This window comes from Pan paniscus, chromosome 7, assembly GCF_029289425.2.
Source record: "Pan paniscus chromosome 7, NHGRI_mPanPan1-v2.0_pri, whole genome shotgun sequence".
Lineage (NCBI taxonomy): Eukaryota > Metazoa > Chordata > Mammalia > Primates > Hominidae > Pan > Pan paniscus.
Window position 1 is genome coordinate 16,607,452 of NC_073256.2, and position 21,365 is coordinate 16,628,816.

At 50.5% G+C, this 21,365-nt stretch overlaps 1 protein-coding gene across 9 annotated transcripts in view; it reads left to right on the forward strand.

The window, feature by feature from the left end:
• The window catches only part of ARHGEF10 (Rho guanine nucleotide exchange factor 10), a 159,794-nt gene that overhangs the window by 64,987 nt on the left and 73,442 nt on the right, over positions 1–21,365 (forward strand). For 8 of the 9 annotated variants that reach the window (XM_034965566.3, XM_055107279.2, XM_063606632.1 and 5 more), the window contains 6 exons: positions 2,102–2,216; positions 5,061–5,167; positions 14,822–14,899; positions 15,655–15,834; positions 17,594–17,710; positions 20,333–20,425. In XM_034965566.3, the coding sequence (XP_034821457.1) occupies positions 2,102–2,216; positions 5,061–5,167; positions 14,822–14,899; positions 15,655–15,834; positions 17,594–17,710; positions 20,333–20,425 (690 nt within the window). The remainder of the gene's footprint in view (positions 1–2,101; positions 2,217–5,060; positions 5,168–14,821; positions 14,900–15,654; positions 15,835–17,593; positions 17,711–20,332; positions 20,426–21,365) is intronic. The other variant, XM_063606630.1, reaches the window with a different exon arrangement.

The following is a 21,365-nucleotide window of genomic DNA, read 5'->3' on the forward strand; positions in this document are numbered from 1 at the left end:
CAGCGTTTTAACTTCAAATGCAGTAAATATTGATACATAAAACCCTGGTAAACAAAAGGCATTTGGGCTCTCCATAATTTTTAAGAGCGTCCAGGGCCCCTGAGACCGGAATGCTTGAGAACTGCGGGACCTGAGTGTCGTGACAGTCTGTTTTGAGCGATGTCTTTTAAAAGGGCACTGTCAAGTACTGTTTCCTGCAATTGGACCTTTTATCCTGCTGGTATTTTGTGATCATTCATATGTGTTGAGTGGCACTCACTGGAAAGGGATATGCACTCCACACAGCTTCTGGAGCAGCCGGCTCATCCGCCCTGTTGTGCTTGGGCCATCAGAAGCCACAGCTGCAGCCGCCCCCTGGGAGCCCGCGTTACCCCCTCACATCCAGCATCTGGCTGGCTCCCCTGCAGGGTGTCTGATGGGACCTGCCGGAGGCTGCAGGCAGTGTGGCGGGGTTTCTGAGGAGTGGAGGGCACCATCAGAACCTTGGGAGGGGTGTGTGAGCTACGTTTGGAGATTTTCACAGACACGGGGAGTGCCCTGGCTGAAGCAGGTGAGGGCACTGTGGGAAGTGGGAAAGGAAGGCTGGGGAGGCAGCCAGGGCTGAGCCCAGCACGCTCGCTTCCCCTGGTGAGAACACCCCTGTGTCAGCCCTGAGAGCCGGGAGTCCTGGCCGAGGCTGTGACCTGGAACCCGGGGTCTCACCTGCTCTGCACGGGGTCTCACCTGCTCTGGGGCTCAGGGAGCATGGCGGCCCTCCAGTTTGTCAGTTTGCAGTTCTCTGATACTCTGTCCGGGGCCCCTGATGGGGCTGGCTGAAAACCAAGGGTTCACAGCCCAAATCTGGGGTTGAGAAAGAGCAGGATGTGGACAGGCTGTGCAGGACGGAAACGCGCAGGCGGGCAGGGCTGTCTGCGGCATCGGGCGGGAGGCAGGGGACATGGGTGCAGGGGCCAAGGAAATGGCAGCAGGACATGGTCCCATGGGGGGTTGGGAGATGCAGGAGCAGGGGAGCCCACGGGGGACGTGATGTTAACGCCGTCGATGGGGGACAGCATTGCAAGTGATGGAGATGGTCTGGGGCAGGCGACGCGGGTGTGAGGCCGTGCGTGTTGTGTGGTGTTCATGGTGAACACTTCAGGAAGGCAGCCCTCAGGCGTTTGGAAGTCCAGGGCAGGCAGACACGGCCAGGGCTAGAGCGATGCTGTCTGCACGCTGGTGCCCAGCAGCCCTGCTCCTCACACGGTGGTGTGACCCAGAGTGAGGAGAGCCTGGTTCTCAGCTGCACTGCTGGTCCCTTTGAGAGGTCCGTGGGATGGGGACATCGGTTGTACCATAAGAGATCATCTTTTAAAGACGAAATCACTCAGCGTCCAGTGGCCAGTACCTCAGATGTTGGGTTTTTAAGGAATAAGAAATCAGATGGCAGGAGACGCCTCAGACGCCCCTGAGTCTAGGCAGCCGAGTGTCCAGCACAGCTCTGGCCGAGGAAGTGGAGGCAGGGAGCCCCAGGCCAGGGGGACCTGGCTTCCGAGTCTGACATCCGCAGCGTGCTGCACCCCGACCCTCCCTCGGGTGTGTCCCGTGCGTGTCTGCAGCATTTGCCAGGGTCTTGCATTCAGCCCCGTGGCTAGGGCTGGGTCCGTGTAACCATGCGTGTGAGGCGGCCCTGTCAACAGCTGGCCATGCCCCCACATGGGGTGCGGTGGGAAGCCCCGGGGAGGTTAAAAGGCTGAACTGAAGCTGTGAGCGTCTGCAGTTAGTTGTTTTGCCATTTAATTCGAGGCGAGTTGTTTGACATTTGTGCATGTTAGTGACTCACCTGTGACCCCCACGTAGCTCTTTGTGTGAGTGGATCACATATAATACCTTAAATGGGGCAGGGAACATGTTTCACCATGTCCAGGAAGGGCTGTATTTTTAAGGTCTGTTTTTTCCTTTTTTCCAACAAACAAAACCAAAACAAAACCTAGCCCAGAACTGCACGTGACACATGCGCTCACAAGAACCAGACTACTTGACAGTATTCTTTTAAAACAGGCAAATGAAAGTCGCAGGTGGGTTCTGCCGCCGTCCCGTTCTCACATCTCCCTCTCCGTCGCAGATGCAGAAGCTCGTGAAGGCCGCGAAGGACGGCACCAAGGACGGGCTGGAGAGGACCAGGGCAGCCGTGAAGAGGGGCCGCTCCTTCATCAGGACCAAGTCTCTCATCGCACAGGGTCCGTGCCTGCGGGTCTTCTTGCGGGGAGGACACGCGGATGGGGGGGCGGCCACATCTTGTGGGGAGGACTCGGGGTGGGGGGCGGCCGCGCAGGCTCCCACAGCCTTAGGGAGCACCAGCCTGCTCAGTGCTTGGGTCTGGATCAGCCCTGCTGACCCCAGCCTCCCCGTCCTGCAGGGGTGGCGTTTTAGACCGAGGGCGCCCAGCAGCAGAGACTCATTGAGAATCATTGAGAATCACTGGCTGGACATAGGAAGGGCTGTGCAGGGGCCTCTGTCACTGTGGATTCTTGGCATTGGACTCTGTATTTATAGCACATTGGCCCTCCTGGGCATGGTCCCGCAGGGACTGAGGTCGTGAGCGTCCTGAACTGGGATTTCAGGAATCTTTTCCTTGGTGAGGGGAGATTTGGAGTAGACAGCAGAATTTCCAGGTTTTTCTAAACATCTAACGAAGGCGCAGTGGTCTGTGCAGTTACGTGTGGAAAAGGCAGCTGGTGTGGAGGTGTCGTGCACGGCGGCAACAAGCAGCAGGCTGGGGTCATTTACCGTCCGAGGAGACTTCTCGGAGCCTTTGTGCACGGATGTCCTAAGGTCGAGTTACGGGAGGGTGACTGAGACTTCACTGTCATACAGGGGTCGCTGTGACTCTGACCTGGCATTTCCTGGTTGTTTCTCCAGCTTTCTAACGTGCCTGTCTGGTGCTAGGACATGGGTAGCATTTGCTAATATCTGTACTTGGAAGGGACTTTACAGTCACGTTTTCCCTCAAGGAACGGCCTCGGATACTATGTGTAATTGGTATGACATGGTGTAACTCAGGAGGCCTTTTCCTCTTTCAGTCCTAATGAAGCCCTCGGCATCTCAGACAAGGTGGGGGAAAGCTGTCAGCATCCCTGAGGGGTTTATTTGGTGATGGAGACGGGCAGGTGCATTCTAATAAAATGTGCAGTAGTATCGTGCCCTGATGAGGTGCCATGAGGTGCTCAGGGCAGCAAAGGACAGCCTTTGAGGAGGTGGCCATATTTACACAGCCCCTGGAAAGCACAGGCAGCTCTGTCCAGTGAGGAGTTGGGATTTGGGGTCACATTCACTGCCTCAAGGAGTGTGTCTGCCACCAGCAGCAACCCCCCAACTGGAGCCCAGATTCCAGGAGCTGATCACAACTGCCCACCTGGAGCCCACGCCAGGTCCCTGAGCCAGGATTTGCAGGCTGGCAGAGTCCCCCGGGACTGGGTGTGTGGGACAGTCTGAGAAGCCCTGACTCAGGCCCTGGGAGCAGGTCGTGCTTTGTCTCTGGTTTAGGGGTATTCTTTTGGGGGTCAGTTGGAGAGGTGCGGCAGTTTAATAGGCAAATCCTTGGCCGGGCACGGTGGCTCATGCCTGTAATCCCAGCATTTTGGGAGGCCGAGGCGGGCAGATCACGAGGTCAGGAGATCAAGACCATCCTGGCTAACACGGTGAAACCCCGTCTCTACTAAAAATACAAAAAACTTAGCCGGGCATGGCGGCGGGTGCCTGTAGTCTCAGCTACTCAGGAGGCTGAGGCAGGAGAATGGCATGAACCCGGGAGGCGGAGCTTGCAGTGAGCAGAGATCGCGCCATTGCACTCCAGCCTGGGCGACAGAGCAAGAGTCCATCTCAAGAAAAAAAAAAAAGGGCAAATCCCTAACCTCCCAACCCGAGTTTCCTAAGCCATAAAATGAGAGGCTTGGACAGAATTTCGTTCTTTGTCCTGGTTGTACCTAAGAATTAACTAGAAAGCTTTTAAAACATGCTGGTGCCAGGCCCTCCTTCCCTGGCTGATCCGTTGATCTCTGAGGGAAAAGTCTGGGCATCAGTAGGTTTTAAAGCCCCTTAGATAGATGTTTCTGTGCAGCCAGGGTTTGGGATCTTTGAACTAGAAAAACGCAGGTTTCTATCCTCTAAAAGTGCCTGTGCTTTTCTGATTTCCAGCCATTTTGTGGATGCTTTAATGTAGTTAGCTGTGTTTTAAAAAATGAATGTAGGCGTTTTCTTGTTTTTTAGAGACAGGGTCTCACTCTGTCGCCCAGGCTGGAGTGCAGTGGCACGACCACAGCTCACTGCAGCCTCCACCTCCTGGGTTCAGGCGATCCTCCTGCCTCGGCCTCCTGACTAGCTGGGAGTACAGGTGCTCACCACCATGCCTGGCTAATTTTTAAATTTTTTGTAGAGATGGAGTCTTGCTATGTTGCCCAGGCTGGTCTTGAGCTCCTTGGCTCAAGCGATTCTACCATCTCGGTCTCCCAAAGTGCTGGAATTAGGGGAGTGAGCCACCATGCCCAACTGTGAATTTAGTTTTTGTTTAAACTGTTTGAGTTTTGGAAAGCTGTGCTTCTTAAGGCATCCAGTGAGAGAGACACAAGAAATATACTAAGTGCCACCTCAGTTTTCAATGACTTTTGACTCACCTCAGTTTTCAATGACTGTTTTTAGCCATTCTTAGCTGTGTTTCCTTGTTTCTGATTGTGATATTTTATAGATTAAGAAACTAAAATATTTAATTTATGAAATATTGTAAAACACTAAGATTCCAAAATATTGCCACTTTGCTATCTAGCTATTCAAATGGCACCTCTCCCTTTTGAAGTTAAACTTTAAATACTGAAAATTTCAAATACAGACAAATACTGTATTACCCTCTGGAAAGAATATTTTATTGGATTTGTTAAAAATTCAACTTAATAATAGCTGGGTGTCAAGTAAGCATGGAAAATTGAAAGGTCTACACAAAATATGTATTTGACTTTTTTTTACTCTACTATAGTGTTGTGAATATATTATTTCAATGTAAAATTCATGCATTTTGACTTTTTTTTAAGATCACAGATCTTCTCTTGAGGAAGAACAGAATCTGTTCATTGATGTTGACTGCAAGCACCCGGAAGCCATCTTGACCCCGATGCCCGAGGGTTTATCTCAGCAGCAGGTGAGATGAGCAGAGCTGACAGGGGCTGTTGACCAGCAGAGCTGTGCTAGTTTTTAAATATTTGTATGTTTGATGCTGGTTGGTAAATATTTGCTGTCTCAAACTCTGCATCCACTCGGGCCCTCCACTGTAGGTTCCTGGCCCAGCACTTAGAGGCTTACTGCTGGGCTCAGCAAGGGTCTGGGGGGACGCTGGTCAGCAGCTGTGGCCTGGACTCAGGCCCTTCTGGTCCTTAAATATTTTGGACAGCACCCCTGACCCTGAGTGTAGCTGTGAGAAAGGGGAGGAACTTGCATTCTTCATGGGAGTCAGTCACACAGTTTTTACTTTCACAGAGACAGAGTGTGGGTTTGTATGGTCAGTATGTGTATGTAGCTACCTGAGACTGAGATGAAAATGACAGATGTTCAGTAACTAATTAAATCTGAATATAATGCATTTCTTAAAAATCTGATACTCAGTAGCAGAAGGGAAAAAATCAGTGGTTTTCATTGGATTGTCTTAGGGTAAAAGGAAGATAAAACTTGAGGAACCAGAGTGACAGCACCAAGTTTGCAGGCCTTTAGCAGCAGGGGCTGATACTTTGGGATGATGGGAGTTGTTTCCCACATGGGCAGCGAGGTGCAAATCATGGACACCAGGATGGATAGGCAGACATATGTGTAATCCACGGATCTGGGGAGATCCCTGATACAGGTAGGCAGATAGAGCAAGAGAGAGCATTGTCAGATTAAAGAAAAACAACACAGAAATGCTTAGTGACTGGCCAGGTTTAAAAAGAGATGAAAAGGGATACCTGCGAGCTGTTCATAATTGGCCAGGCTGAAATAGGAAGCTTACATTTCACTGGAATTGGACAGCGATGACTGAAGTATTAGTTTTGTCAGCAGCATCACAGGAGTGACGGGATGGAGTGTCAACAGAGCTTGGAGACAGTTGTTGAGCAACTGTCACTCATGGGTGTGCATGCTCTGTGCAGGCCCCGTGCCCGGTCCCTGGTGTGTTTCACTGCATTTCATCCTTGCAAATCCCCTTGCCATCCTTGTGTACTCTGTAAGAAAGCCTGGACTCGGAGGAGGCTGATCATCAGAACTGCGTCCTCCAGCTATGCGAGGAAGGGGTCTTGTCTGATCTCAGTCTCTCCCATCACAGCCTACTCCTAACCTGTCTGTGCTCACTGGGGCCATGTGATCTGGGCTGCCACACATCCAGGGGGGTGGTTGACAGCCTTTACCAGGAACAGAGGATCTACGCTTTCTCCTATGCATGCTGTCCAGCTCACCCGCCTCACTTCATGCTCAGGAGTTATGAATGGGGTTCATGGCTGAACACCTTCTTGGCAGTCCTATGAGGCGCTCAATAGGATAACATGCTGGCCAGTCCTCTACTATCTGGGGCCCTCACTGCATGTGGGGTACCTATTCTGGTGAGGACACATCATGTGAGAGGGACTTGGATCCTGCACTCTGAGAACTTAGTGTAGTGATGAAGCCAAAAACCAAAAGTAGGAAAAGAAGGGAAAAGCACAGGGGAAATGCATCCTAGCAGATGAGGGACTAAACAGGAATCATAACAGGAGTGTGAGTGATTCAGGACCAGAAGAGTCAGGAGACCTTGAGGACGCGTGGCCCAAGCCAAGACAGCGGCCTGAGCTGAAGACCAGTGGGCAGGGTGCGGGGGTGAGTGTGAAAGAGACGATGCCAGACCCTGAGTGGGGTGTGAGGGGTCTGTGAGGAGACACTGAGTGGGGTGAGGAGTCTGTGAGAAGTCCCTGAGCAGGTGAGGGTTGTGAGGAGAGTGTGAGTGAGCTGAGAGTCTGTGAGGAGACACTGAGTGCAATGTGAGGGGTCTGTGAGGAGACAGTGAGTGGTGTGAGGGTTGTGAGGAGACACTGAGTGGGATGAGGGTTTGTGAAAAGACACAAGACGGGATGAGGGTTTTGAGGAGACACGGAGTGGGGTGAGGGTTTGTGAGGAGACAATGAGTACGGTGAGGGTTGTGATGAGACAGTGAGTGGAGTAAGGGTTGTGGGGAGATGCTGAGGAGAGGTGAAAGTTCTGAGGAGACACTGAGTGGGATGTGAGGGGTCTGTGGGCAGTCACCAAGTGCCATGAGAGTTGCAAGGAAACACGGAGTGGGGTGCAGGTCGTCAGGAGACAGTGATTGGGGTGAGGGGTCCATGAGGAGACACTGAGTGGGGTGTGAGGGGTCTGTGATGAGACACTGTGAGTGGGGTGAGAGTTGTGAAGAGACAGTGAGTGGGGTGAGGTTTGTTAGGAGACACTGAGTGGGGTGATGGTTGTGAGGAGATACTGAGTGGGATGAGGGTTTGTGAGGGGACTTTGAGTGGGGTGACGGTTGTGAGGAGACACTGTGGAGTGAGGGTTGGGAAGAAACGTGGAGTGGGGTGGGGGGTTTGTGAAGAGACACTGAATGGGGTGAAGGGTCTGTGTGGAGACACTGAGTGTGGTGTGAGGGGTCTGTGAGGAGTCACGGAGTGTGGTGTGAGTTGTGAGAAAACACGGAGTGGGGTACAGGTTGTGAGGAGACACTGAATGAGGTGAGGGTTGTGAGGAGACACTGAGTGGGGTGAGGGTTTATGAGGAGACACTGAGAGAGGTGAGGGTTGTGAGGAGACACTGAGTAGGGTGAGGGTTTGTCAGGAGACACTGAGTGGGTTGAGGGTTTTGAGCAGACACTGAGTGGGAGGATGGTTTGTGAGGAGACATTAGGTGGGGTGAGGTTTCTGAGGAGACACTGAGTGTGGTGAGGGTTTGTGAGGATACACAGTATGGGGTGAGCTTTGTTAGGAGGCACTGAGTTGGGGGAGGGTTGTGAGGAGACGCTGAGTGGGGTGAGTGTTGTGAGGAGACACTGAGCGGGGTGAGGAGTAGTGAGACACTGAGTAGGGTGAGAGGTCTGTGAGGAGACACTGAGTGGGATGTGTGAGGTTTGTAAGGAGACCCTCAGTGGGGTGAGGGCTGTGAGGAGACACTGAGTGTGGTGAAGGGTATTGAGGAGACACTGAGTGTGGTGAAGGGTATTGAGGAGACATTGAGTGGGGTAAGGAGTCTGTGTGTAGACACTGAGTGGGGTGAGGGTTGTGAGCAGACACTGAGTGGCGTAAGGGGTTTGTGAGGAGACACTGAATGGGGTGAGGGGTCTGTGGGGAGACACTGAGTGGAGTGTGGGGGTCTGAGAGGAGTCAGTGCGGTGAGAGTTGTGAGGAAACATGGATTGGGGTGAGGGTCATGAGGAAACACTAAGTAGGGTGAGGGTTTGTGAGGAGACACTGAATGGGGTGAGGGTTGTGAAGAGACACTGAGTTGGGAGAGGGGTCTGTGAGGAGACCCTGAGTGGGGTGAGGGTTGTGAGGAGACACTAGGTGGGGTAAGCGTTTCTGAGGAGACACTGCGTGGGGTGAGCTTTGTTAGGAGGCACTGAGTAGGGTGAGGGTTGTTAGGAGACACTGAGTGGGATGAGGGTTTATGAGGAGACACTAGGTGGGGTGAAGGTTTTGAGGAGACACTTAGTGGGGTGAGGGTTATGAGGAGACACTAAGTGGGGTGAGGGTTTGTGAGGAGACACTTAGTGGGGTGAGGGTTGTGAGGAGACAGTGAGTGTGGTAAGGGTTGTAAGGAGATGCTGAGTGGGGCTGTAGGTTTTGAGGAGTCACTGAGTGGGGTGAGGGTTTGTGAGGATATGCTGAGTGGGGTGTTGATTGTGAGGAGGCACTGAGTGGGCTGAGGGGTATTGAGGAGACACTGAGTGGGGTAAGAAGTCTGTGGAGATACTGAGTGGGTGAGGGGTCTGTGGGGAGACGCTGAGTGGGGTGAGGGGTATGGGGAGACACTGAGTGGGGTAAGGAGTCTGTGGAGATACTGAGTGGGGTGAGGTATGGGGAGACACTGAGTGGGGTATGGGGAGACACTGAGTCGGGTGTGAGGGGTCTGTGAGGTGTTACCAAGTGTGGTGAGAGTTGTGGGGAAACACGGAGTGTGGTGAGGGTCCTGAGGAAACACTAAGTTGGGTGAGGGTTTGTGAGGAAACACTGAATGGGGTGAGGTTTGTGAGGAGACACTGAGTGGGGTGAGTATTGTGAGGAGACACTGAGTGGGGTGAGAGTTATGAGGAGACACTGAGTTGGGTGAGGGTTGTGAGGAGACACTGAGTGCGGTGAGGGGTCTGTGACGAGACACTGAGTGGGGTGAGGGGTCTGCGAGGAGACACTGAGGTGTGAGGGGTCTACAAGGAGTCACGGAGTGCGGTGAGAGTTGTGAGGAAACATGGAGTGGGGTGCGGGTCATGAGGAGACAGTGATTGGGGTAAGGGTTGTAAGGAGACACTGAATGGGGTGAGGGGTCCGTGAGGAGACACTGAGTGGAGTGTGAGGGGTCTGTGATGAGACACTGTGAGTGGGGTGAGGGTTGTGAGGGGAAAGTGAGTGGGGTGAGGGTGGTGAGGAGACGCTGAGTTGGGGGGTTGTGAGGAGAGAGTGGGTTGAGGTTTATTAGGAGACACTGAATGGGGTGAGGGTTGTGTGAGATACTTAGTGGGGTGAGGGTTGTGAGGAGACATTGAGTGGGGTGAGTGGTATGTGAGGAGACACTGAGTAGGGTGAGGGGTCTGTGAGGAGACACTGAGTGTGGTGAGGGTTTGTGAGGAGACACTGCATGGGGTGAGCTTTCTTAGGAGACACTGAGTGGGGTGAGGGTTGTGAGGAGACACTGAGTGGGGTAAGAGTTGTGAGGAGACACTGAGTGGGGTGAGGGGTATGTGAGGAGACAGTGATGTGAGGCATCTGTGAGGAGACACTGAGTAAGGTGAGGGGTCTGTGAGGAGACACTGAGTGGGGTGAGGGGTATTGAGGAGACACTGAGTAGGGTAAGGAGTCTGTGTGGAGACACTGAGTGGGGTGAGGGGTTTGTGAGGAGACACTGAATGGGGTGAAGGGTCTGTGCGGAGACACTGAGTGTGGTGTGAGGGGTCTGGGAGGAGTCATGGAGTGTGGTGTGAGTTGTGAGAAAACTCGGAGTGGGGTGAGGGTCGTGAGGAAACACTGAGTGGGGTGAAGGTTTGTGAGGAGACCCTGAGTGGGGTGAGGGTTGTGAGGAGACACTGAGTGGGATGAGAGTTGTGAAGAGACACTGAGTGGGGTGAGGGTTGTGAGCAGACACTGCGTGGGAGGAGGGTTTGTGAGAAGACACTAGGTGGGGTGAGGTTTGTGAGGAGACACTGAGTGTGGTGAGGGTGTGTGAGGAGACACTGCATGGGGTGAACTTTGTTAGGAGGCACTGAGTGGGGGGAGGGTTGTGAGGAGACACTGAGTGATGTGAGAAATCTGTGAGGAGGCACTCAGTGCGGTGAGGGGTATTGAGACACTGAGTGGGGTAAGGAGTCTGTGAGGAGACACTGAATGGGGTAAGGGGTCTGTGCGGAGACACTGAGTGTGGTGTGAGGGGTCTTTGAGGAGTCACCGAGTGCCGTGTGAGTTGTGAGAAAACAGGGAGTGGGGTGAGGGTCGTGAGGAAACACTGAGTGGGGTGAGGGTTTGTGAGGAGACACTGAATAGGGTGAGGGTTGTGAGGAGACGCTGAGTGGGGTGAGGTTGTGAGGAGAAACTGAGTAGGGTGAGAGTTTGTCAGGAGACACTGAGTGGGGTGAGGGTTTGTGAGGAGACACTGAATAGGGTGAGGGTTGTGAGGAGACGCTGAGTGGGGTGAGGGTTGTGAGGAGAAACTGAGTAGGGTGAGAGTTTGTCAGGAGACACTGAGTGGGGTGAGGGTTTGTGAGGAGACACTGAATAGGGTGAGGGTTGTGAGGAGACGCTGAGTGGGGTGAGGGTTGTGAGGAGAAACTGAGTAGGGTGAGAGTTTGTCAGGAGACACTGAGTGGGGTGAGGGTTGTAGGCAGACACTGAGTGGTAGGGTTTGTGAGGAGACACTAGTTGGGTGAGTTTTGTGAGGAAACACTGAGTGGGGTGAGCTTTGTTAGGAGGCACTGAGTGGGGTGAGGGTTGTGAGGAGACACTGAGTGGGGTGAGGGTTTGTGAGGAGACACTGAGTGGGGTGAGGGTTTGTGAGGAGGCACTGAGGGGTGTGGATTGTGAGGAGACAGAGTCGGGTGAGGGTTATGAGGAGACACTGAGTGCGGCGAGGGTTCTGAGGAGACACTGATGGGGTGAGGGTTGTGAGCAGATATTAAGTGGGGTGAGAGTTGTAAAGATACACTGAGTGGGGTGAGAGTTGTGAGGATACACTGAGTTGGGTGAGGAGTCTGTGAGGAGACACTGAGTGGGGTGCGGGGTCTGTGAGGAGACACTGAATTGGGTGAGGAGTCTGTAAGGAGACACTGAGTGGGGTGAGGGTTGTGAGGAGATTCTGAGTGGGGCGAGACGGGTCTCTGAGGAGACACTGAGTGGGGTGAGAGTTTTGAGGAGTCACTGAGTGTGTAAGGGTCTGTGAAGAGACACTGAGTTTGGCGAAGATTATGAAGAGACACTGAGTGCGGTGAGGGTTGTGAGGAGACACTAAGTGGGGTGATGGTTGTGAGGAGACACTAAGTGGGGTGTGAGGGGTCTGTGAGGAGACACTGAGTGGGGTGAGAGTTGTGAGTAGACAGTGGGTGGGGTGAGGGTCTGTGAGGGGACACTGAGTCAGGTGAAGGTAGTGAGGAGACTCTGAACTGGGTGTGAGGGGTCTGTGAGGAGACAATGACTGGGGTGAGAGTTGTGAGCAGACACTGATTGGGGTTAGGGTTTGTTAGGAGACAGTGGGGTGTGAGGGGTCTGTGAGGAGACACTGAGCGGGTCACGGGGTCCGTGGGGTGTCACTGGGTAAGAGTCGAGGTTCTGTGAAGACAGAGTGAGTAGTGATTAGTAGGGGTGTGTGCACATATCAGAGGAAAGATGGTTTGACCTTTTTGTTGTATGGCACTTTTCCAAGGGCCTGTCTGTTGGGTACTGATTTTGGTGGATTTGGTCAGCGAATTGGCAGTGACTGTTCATTGTTTTATGGTTTCTGTAAAGGGTTTAAGCTTTCCAAATTAGTCCCACAGACCTGGATGAAATTCTGTTTTTTGCTCTGCTTATCTCAGTTACTTTTGTCTAGTAGTTAATTTCTGAAGTTCAGTTTTCCTTTTCTTTGAAAGGTGGATTTTAATGTCTATTTCCATCTTGCTTATCACACCATAATGGTTCAGTGAAGTCCTGTACAGCAAGGTCTCTGTGTTGTGTTAGCACAGTGCTGTCAGTTTCAATGAGATGATAGCTGGGATTAGGATTAGAAACTTAGCAGTATTTAGGATTTCTGCATGCTTTCATGCAGCTTTCTTTATCGTAGTCATGATTCACATCGATTTTGTTTTCCTCCTGCCAAATGTGTTGTCCCTGGGAGTTTTCTCTTGAGTGGTTAAATGGGGGGTATTGATGCTCTTTAATTCTTGTTCTCCTCTAGAATTGAATTAAGGGAAACATAACTCTAAAATGCTGTATATTAAACATTCTTTGCATGCCTAATTTGGGGGTGGAAAAAGGAAAATGTTCTTTTTGAAATAAAGAAGGGTCGTTCTTTACTTGGAAAGTACCCTTGATGCTGGAGGACGGAGGACTCTGTCCCGTCCCCATTCCCGGTGAGGACATGAGGAAGGTCAGGCTGGGCCAGGCCCAGGCGCCATCCACAGCTCTCCAGGCTCAGGCCTAGGAGCGTCTCTGATTGTCCTCCAGCGCTGGCTTTGTCCAGTTGCCCCATGACCTTCATGCCAGGGACCCTCCCTCTGGGGGCTGCCTTCAGGATGGATTTCTCCTCTATGACTTTAGGTCAGGCTTCTCAGGAAGAGATTGACACTCTTCCTGAGCACTGGAGGCTCCCTGTCCCACCCCTTAGTGGGCATACAATTTGATGTGTCAGATTGAACTGCCAAAAAGAGTGACATCACGTGCAGTAGCCATGAAACCCGGGAGATTTGTTTTGTTTTTGTATTTTAATATTATACCTATTCCAGATCTTTTGACCTGATACTATATTAGTATCATCTCAGGACTTTAAAAAATATACGTACATAATATATATACACATATAAATAATATATACACATAATATAGGTACAGATATCAATAGTATATATAGTATAATATATAACATATTATATATATTATATGTATATATACACAAATACGTTTTTATGTTTGACCCCCACAACTGTGACTCAGCAGCCTTGGGATAGTGTTTGGGAATCTGAATTTCAGAAGAAAGACTGGCCTGGGTTTGATGATGGGAGGGGTTGCTTGGCCTTTGGGTTCTAAGCTCTCGTTTGAAAGGGAAGCCTCTGTGCTCTGACGTTTCCTGTGAATCAGTCAGCAGCAGCAGCTGCAGCTTCCCAGCTTCTGGCTCTGTGTGTGTGTGTGTGTGTGTGTGTGTGTGTGTGTGTTTAATCCCAGCCACACCTGTATTTTTTTAATACATTAGTATTTTTTTAATACATCAGTTTCTTCTTTGGGTATTTTAGAAGGGTTGATTTTTGTCTTTTGCGAATGGAATAATCCTTTCTCTAAAAAGAGTAATCTCTCCCTTGTTAATCAGGTTTTGTAAATCTTGGTTGCCCTGCAATCTTTTTAACCAGAGAAATTTCCTTTGTGAAAAATGCTCTTTGCCCGCTAGGTGGCAACGCAGTCCCTTCAAATAGCATAGTCCAGGGCTGCAGGTAGCCTGATGCTACACTGGTGTACCCATGTGTGTGCATGTGTGTGTGTGGTGTGCTTCCATGCGCGCACGTGTGTGTTATCTTGCACGTATATGGGGTGGTGTGTACAGGAGTGTGTGTGGTGTGGTGTGCCCGGGCGTGTGTTCATATGCGGGAGTGCGCATGCTGGTTTAGGAGAAACTCCATTGCCCTGTTTTGCTCTGTTTTCCATGAATTGGCAAATTGAAAGTACAGTGATCACTAGCTGGACTGTGTTTAGAATGAGGAAAATGCCGGGCATCCTCATTGGCCTTTCACAGGATCTTACAGCCACAAGTCTATTGTATGTGCTTCAGTGATGAAAAGCAAGATGGAAAATAACGTCAGGTTTTGATTGCAAACATGTCAGATTGTAGAGATTTTTTTTTTGCACCTCTAAGTGACATGAATAATTTACTGTCCACATTCTTGGCCTCATAGGTAGATCTTTGGATGGTTGAAAGATCTTTGAAAAAAAAAAAGATTCCTCCACATTCCACAAACTTTGTTTTCTTAGAACTTTGGAATAAGGATTTTAGATAAGTGTTGCTAATAACATTCATTGATCAAGACTGGAACTATTTTTTATCCTGAATTCGTAGGAAGTATCATCTACCTGAATGTTGGATACTTAAAACACAGTCTGTTAATTCAGTATATTATCGTTGCATAAGTGAAGGAATTTCTTTTCAGTGCTGTAATTTTTTTTGTCCCAGCTGTAGTTATAGTTCATAGTTTGAGGTTTAAGACATTATATAATTGTATTAATGGGGCGAAGTATGTTTTGTACCTGTAATGTTATTTAATTAGGCTACCCTTATGCACTGTTTTCTAAAAATAGAAGTTATTTATCAGCAAGCCTCAGCATAGAAGTAAAATGTATCTGTATGTATCATAAAGCAGTTTTCTATCATTGTACTTTCAAATTTCCAACAGGTTGTAAGAAGATATATACTGGGTTCAGTTGTCGACAGTGAAAAGAACTACGTAGATGCTCTTAAGAGGATTTTGGAGGTACTTAAGTGTCATGTTACATAATACATACATTTCTATTATTCTTTTTTACCTATATACATTTTGATCCATAAATGCAAAGCATATATGTTTATGAAACATAACATGCAAATTTGCAAAATTCTCAAAAGGATTTATTATGTCTGTATATTGACATCAAAAGTCATGATTTATTTTGAAATAAATATAATTTATGTAGGTGAATATTTACATTCATTTATCTAAGCTTTAAAAATGTCTGGGCCAGGCTCGGTGGCTCACCCCTGTAATCCTAGCACTTTGGGAGGCTGAGGCAGGTGGATTGCCTGAGCTCAGGAGTTCGAGACCAGCCTGGGCAACACAGTGAAACCCCATCTCTACTAAAATACAAAATATTAGCCGAGTGTGGCGGTATGTGCCTATGGTCCCAGCTACTCGGGAGGCTGAGGCAGGAGAATTGCTTGAACCCGGGAGGCAGAGGTTGCAGTGAGCTGAGATCATGCCATTGCACTCTAGCACGGGTGACAGACTGAGACTGTCTCAAAAAAAAAAAAAAAAAAAAGAAAAAAGAAAAATGTCTGAAGCAGCCGTGCCCCCATGGAACATGCCTATAATCCCAGTTACTTGGGAGGCTGAGGTGGGAGGATGGCTTGAGCCCAGGAGTTTGAGGCTGCAGTGAGCCGTGATCGCACCACCGCACTCCACCCTGGACAACAAAACAAGACCCAGGCTCTGAAAAAGAAAAGTCCGAACTGTCTTTGCTCATTTTGTCTTAGCAATATGAGAAGCCGCTGTCTGAGATGGAGCCAAAGGTTCTGAGTGAGAGGAAGCTGAAGACGGTGTTCTACCGAGTCAAAGAGATCCTGCAGTGCCACTCGCTGTTTCAGATCGCGCTGGCCAGCCGCGTTTCCGAGTGGGACTCCGTGGAAATGATAGGCGATGTCTTCGTGGCTTCGGTAATTAAGCTGGGACACCTGGATGTCCACGGGGCTCTCCGTGCACCTGTCCTCTCTTCCCTTCTTAGGCTGATGTTTTGCCCCTGAGCTCCTGCAAGCTGACAAGTGTGCAGTTCTCTCTAAAGGCCAGGCTGAAGTTGCAATGCCCTGGCCAAGCGTGTGCACTAGGGAAATGATAAATGGATCTTTACCAGGGAGGCCAAGGCTTTAGAAAGGCAGACACTCTGGACAAAAGCTGTATCTGAGGACATTTAAAAATATGCACTTTATCGAGTCTTGGATGCCCCATTAGACGATTTGCTGAAGCTTTTTGTTGTCGAGCAAGGATGCCGTGTGTTTGGCAATGTTGTAAAATTGCTGTTTTTAAGCCCTCACACAGGTTCTCTTCCTGATCTAGGTGTCACTTTCTGGGTGCAGAATTATCTGTGCCTGGGAAAAACAGAAAACACGTGATGGGAAAATTCCTAGATGTTTTCTCAAACTTTTGCCCTTGGCTGTAGCTTCTGTTGTGTAGATACAGGCTTTCGGCCCTATGCTGTGACACAGGAATATGATGTTGCAACAGCTTGCATTAACACTTCCTGGCAGGAGAAAGGGTTAGCTGCCTGGAAACCACTGGTGGTTTCTGCATTGGCAGTTTCGAGTCATTTTATCCTCACTCCGTGTATGAATCATACTTACTGTATATTGGTTGGATTCTACCTAGATGTAGAGGATTATGAGTGAAACAGGTTGGTTTCTGTAATTATTTAAGACTATGATGCTATCAAAGGGATATAAGCTTGCAAGTTTTGAAAAAAGTGTTCCTCTTCTTAAATGAATGTTATCATAATAATACGTGAAATGTTTTCCTATGTAGTTTGTATATGTACTTGATGAGGTCTATAAATGCTTTGAATAAATATGGAAACAAAATTCTTACAAAGATATTTGCATAATACCGTTTATGGATCCTTAAAGAGAAATATTGGATGTTTATTTTGTTACTGGATTTTTTTTCTGGCTGTTTTATATATTAGGTTCAACCTTATCACTGTTCTTTAAATACCTACCTTCCCAACATTTTTAAAAATGCAAACAGATTTTTTAAAGAAATAGAATTTTGATGAAAACATTCCTGCTATCAATGCCAGTCACACCAGAGCTCTGCCATCCATCCTAAAGGACTTACGGTTTCTTAGAATAACATGGAGTGATTTTTCTCTCTTTGAATATTGATAGCAAGGGCAAATGTTTCTGCCTCTTAACAGAAACCCTTTGTGCTTTTAGGAAAACGAACACGTGTAGGGCATTGTATGTTACGCCAGAGAAGCAGGATCAGCCCCCGCCCCCAGCCCCCATTTCCAGGGTGTGGTTGAGGCCTGTTTCTCAGGATATTGGGCCCACCATGGAATAAGTTGCATGACTTTCTTGCCTGGAGGTTGAACCCACCAAGTGAGACTTGGCAGGAACTTAAAATCACCATCCTTATTTGTCTGTAGTCATGAACATTCTTAACTAAAACCCAAATTACCATGGTTTTGAACAAGGATGTCAGAAAGTGCTCTGGAGTCAAAAAATAAGATCAAACCAGCAACTTAACTCCTAACACGCTTGCTTAAAGAAAAAAAATCACACAGTCATAATAAAGTTTATCTTATGAAAACATCACAGTGACCGAAAGAGTATTTTGAGGGCGAGTTTCAAATCTTCTGTTTTATGTTGGAAAAGGGATATCTGGACTCTGTGATTTCTCTCTGAATTTCCTCCTGTGTTTCAGTTTTCTAAGTCCATGGTGCTGGATGCATACAGTGAATATGTGAACAATTTCAGCACAGCCGTGGCAGTCCTCAAGAAAACATGTGCCACAAAGCCCGCTTTTCTTGAATTTTTAAAGGTAAGCACTTTTTTTTTTCATTTGGGTTTTAACACCATCTGATAACAAATTACATATCAAAGCTTGACTCTGAATGCAGTTATTCATTATTAAGATTTCGGTATCAATAGTGCCCTAGGTATTGGATTAATGCTAGAAATGAAGATGAATTTTAGGTCCTAATGTAGCTTTTTGAAAACAATTTTATTTGCACCTCCTTAAAAGTGTATCAGCAGACAGAAAGAAAGTTAAAATCAGATCCCCAAAAAAGAAGTCAAGATCAGATCCCAAAGTTACCTTTCCCTCACTGTCCTTCGGTATGGTATTAGGAATCAAATAAACTAAACATCTCAATTCCAGGCCTCTTTGGGATCGGGGATAGGCACCGGCCTGGAGAGTCAGAGCCTGGAACGGGCCCTACCCGAGGGGGACGCAGGCTGTGTTCCTCCCAATGCTGAGGACAGCACTGATGGCCTTCCTCAGGGGTCTCTGACCTGGCAGTGATGGGGAGCACGTCCCCTGATGGGTGTGGGTTAGCGTTATTTAATCAGCAGGCAGGCAGGGCTTCCCCAGTCGTGGGATGCGTGTCCGAGGCTGTGTTCTGACAGTTTGCTGCACAGTGAACCAGGCTGAAACCCCCTTCAAAGACGTCGGCGGAACTGAGTCTCCTTTGTGGAGCCCCTCATTTGCATGATAAACCCCGGGGACAAAGTGTGTTCTTGTTACTTGGACTGTTTCTTGGAAACTGCTGCTACCTGGAGCGAGTGAACACAGGGCAAGTATTCTCGCCCACAGCAACGTGTCATTGAAGCTGGAATTTTTTCCCTCTGCCTTATCCAGCACGGCGGCTCCTGCTCCTCCTGGAGCACAGTCTGTGGCCCATGGAGGTTTGCTAAGGGATCAGATCGCAGTTCCCACTCTGGACAGTTGTGGGCTCTGTCCTAAGGGATCGGATCGCAGTTCCCACTCTGGACAGCTGTGGGCTCTGTCCTAAGGGATCGGATCGCAGTTCCCACTCTGGACAGCTGTGGGCTCTGTCCTAAGGGATCGGATCTCAGTTCCCACTCTGGACAGCTGTGGGCTCTGTCCTAAGGGATCGGATCTCAGTTCCCACTCTGGACAGTTGTGGGCTCTGTCCTAAGGGATCGGATCGCAGTTCCCACTCTGGACAGCTGTGGGCTCTGTCCTAAGGGATCGGATCGCAGTTCCCACTCTGGACAGCTGTGGGCTCTGTCCTAAGGGATCGGATCTCAGTTCCCACTCTGGACAGCTGTGGGCTCTGTCCTAAGGGATCGGATCTCAGTTCCCACTCTGGACAGCTGTGGGCTCTGTCCTAAGGGATCGGATCGCAGTTCCCACTCTGGACAGCTGTGGGCTCTGTCCTAAGGGATCGGGTCGCAGTTCCCACTCTGGACAGCTGTGGGCTCTGTCCTAAGGGATCGGGTCGCAGTTCCCACTCTGGACAGCTGTGGGCTCTGTCCTAAGGGATCGGGTCGCAGTTCCCACTCTGGACAGCTGTGGGCTCTGTCCTAAGGGATCGGGTCGCAGTTCCCCCTCTGGACAGCTGTGGGCTCTGTCCTAAGGGATCGGGTCGCAGTTCCCCCTCTGGACAGCTGTGGGCTCTGTCCTAATGCATCGGGTCGCAGTTCCCCCTCTGGACAGCTGTGGGCTCTGTCCTAAGGGATCGGGTCGCAGTTCCCCCTCTGGACAGCTGTGGGCTCTGTCCTAAGGGATCGGGTCGCAGTTCCCCCTCTGGACAGCTGTGGGCTCTGTCCTAAGGCATCAGATCGCAGTTCCCCCTCTGGACAGTTGTGGGCTCTGTCCTAAGGGATCGGATCGCAGTTCCCACTGTGGACAGTTGTGGGCTCTGTCCTTTGGCTAGGGAACCATCTCTTTCTCTTGGGGAAGGAAAACATGGACTCACTTAAGAGCTCACTCCCTCTGGGGATTTTGTTGTACTCCCATTAAGGATGTCAGCCGTGGCCGTGACCGCGACCGCAGTGCCAACTCCTCAGCTCGGTGGCTGCCACGTGGCCTTGGGAGATAGACTGTCTCATCCCATTTCATAGCTCCAGGACCTGAGCCCCAAAAAGTCGGGTGCCCTGTGAGCTGAGAGGCCGAGGCACAGCCAGGTCTGTGCTGTCTGCCCTCTCCACTGCACAGCCCCCTCAGCAGAGGGACCTGGAGACTCCCCCCAGGTCAACATTGCCCAACAGCCTTGGTAGCAAATGGCCCCACTGCACATCCCTGATGTGCTCAGGGAGAGGAGCCGTCAGCCTCCAGGACGTCCTTCTGCCCATGGCACCAGAAGAGGTTGCCAGCCTTTTCTGGGGGCCCACTGTGGCCAGAACACAGACACCCAAGGACAGCCCCTGGAATCTGCCCAGTCCCCTGGCCCAGGGAATTCACCCCCGGAGCTGAGGCCAACATGTGAGGTCCGGCCCCTGCAGCAAAGCGGAAGCCCCTAGAGCAGGTGCAGAAAGTGGCTGGAAGGTATTTGGCCAAGTTTCTTCTTGTAGCTGAAGACAAGGTGCAGGCTTTTGACTTTCCCGAGTGTTCAGTGTGGTGGGGAGGAGGCGGCCCCAGGGGCAGGGAGGGCATGGCAGCCCTGCAGGGAGGTGACCCGGGTGCCTTCCCCCACAGCAGGAACAGGAGGCCAGCCCCGATCGAACGACGCTCTACAGCCTGATGATGAAGCCCATCCAGAGGTTCCCACAGTTCATCCTCCTGCTCCAGGTAAGTGCTTCACGGAGACCTCCTCAGGCTAGTCCTCTGGCTCGCCCATGACTCATTTGAAAATGGCGTCTGTTCCTCCACTTTGGAATGGCTGCCCCTCGGGCCTCCCCATCTCCTCTCTAGGCAGTTACAGGAGGTGGAGGGTAGAGGCAGGTGGAGACCTGCGGAGAGTCACCCTACGCCAGGGGCAGCTGTAGGGCCCAGTGCCTGCGAGGCCAGCCTTGGGGGACAGAGGGGATGGGCTGCGGGGAGGGGTGTTGTGGGCCCTGGCCCGCCTCACGCGCTGTCTCACAGGGCCCCAGCACTGGGGGCCTCAGGGCTTGGTTATCAGTTGCCCACAGGTCACAGCTCCCTTCTCCAGTGTGTCTGTGTCTGGTCTAGAATCACATGAAAAATGATTCTCGCCTCTGTGCCCGGAGGGGATGGACAGGCTTGGAAAGCTAAGAATAGATTTAAACAAAACATACCCATCACTGATTTAACAGCAAACCACCGAGGACAGGGAGATGCTGCGATGGTGAAGACACTTCCCCCTGGACCCTCATTTCTCTAAACTAAGGATTCTCAATTGGATACCTGTGGCTGTGAACAGTAGGCCTGTTCTGAGTGCTGATATGACGTCTCACAGCGGACGGCCTCTAGGTCACGTGCTGACGTGACGTCTCACAGCGGACGGCCTCTAGGTCACGTGCTGACGTGACGTCTCACAGCTGACGGCGTCTAGGTCACGTGCTGACGTGACGTCTTACAGCGGACGGCCTCTAGGTCACGTGCTGACATGACGTCTCACAGCGGACGGCCTCTAGGTCATGTCTGATGCAGTGTGCGGTTGCCCGCTCATTTTCCGGCCTTCCCGCATAACCTGGAGCCCAGGTGACCCTGTAGGCTGCGGGGCTCAGCACCCATTTTATTTAAATGAATCCCATGCCTCCAGGGAGGA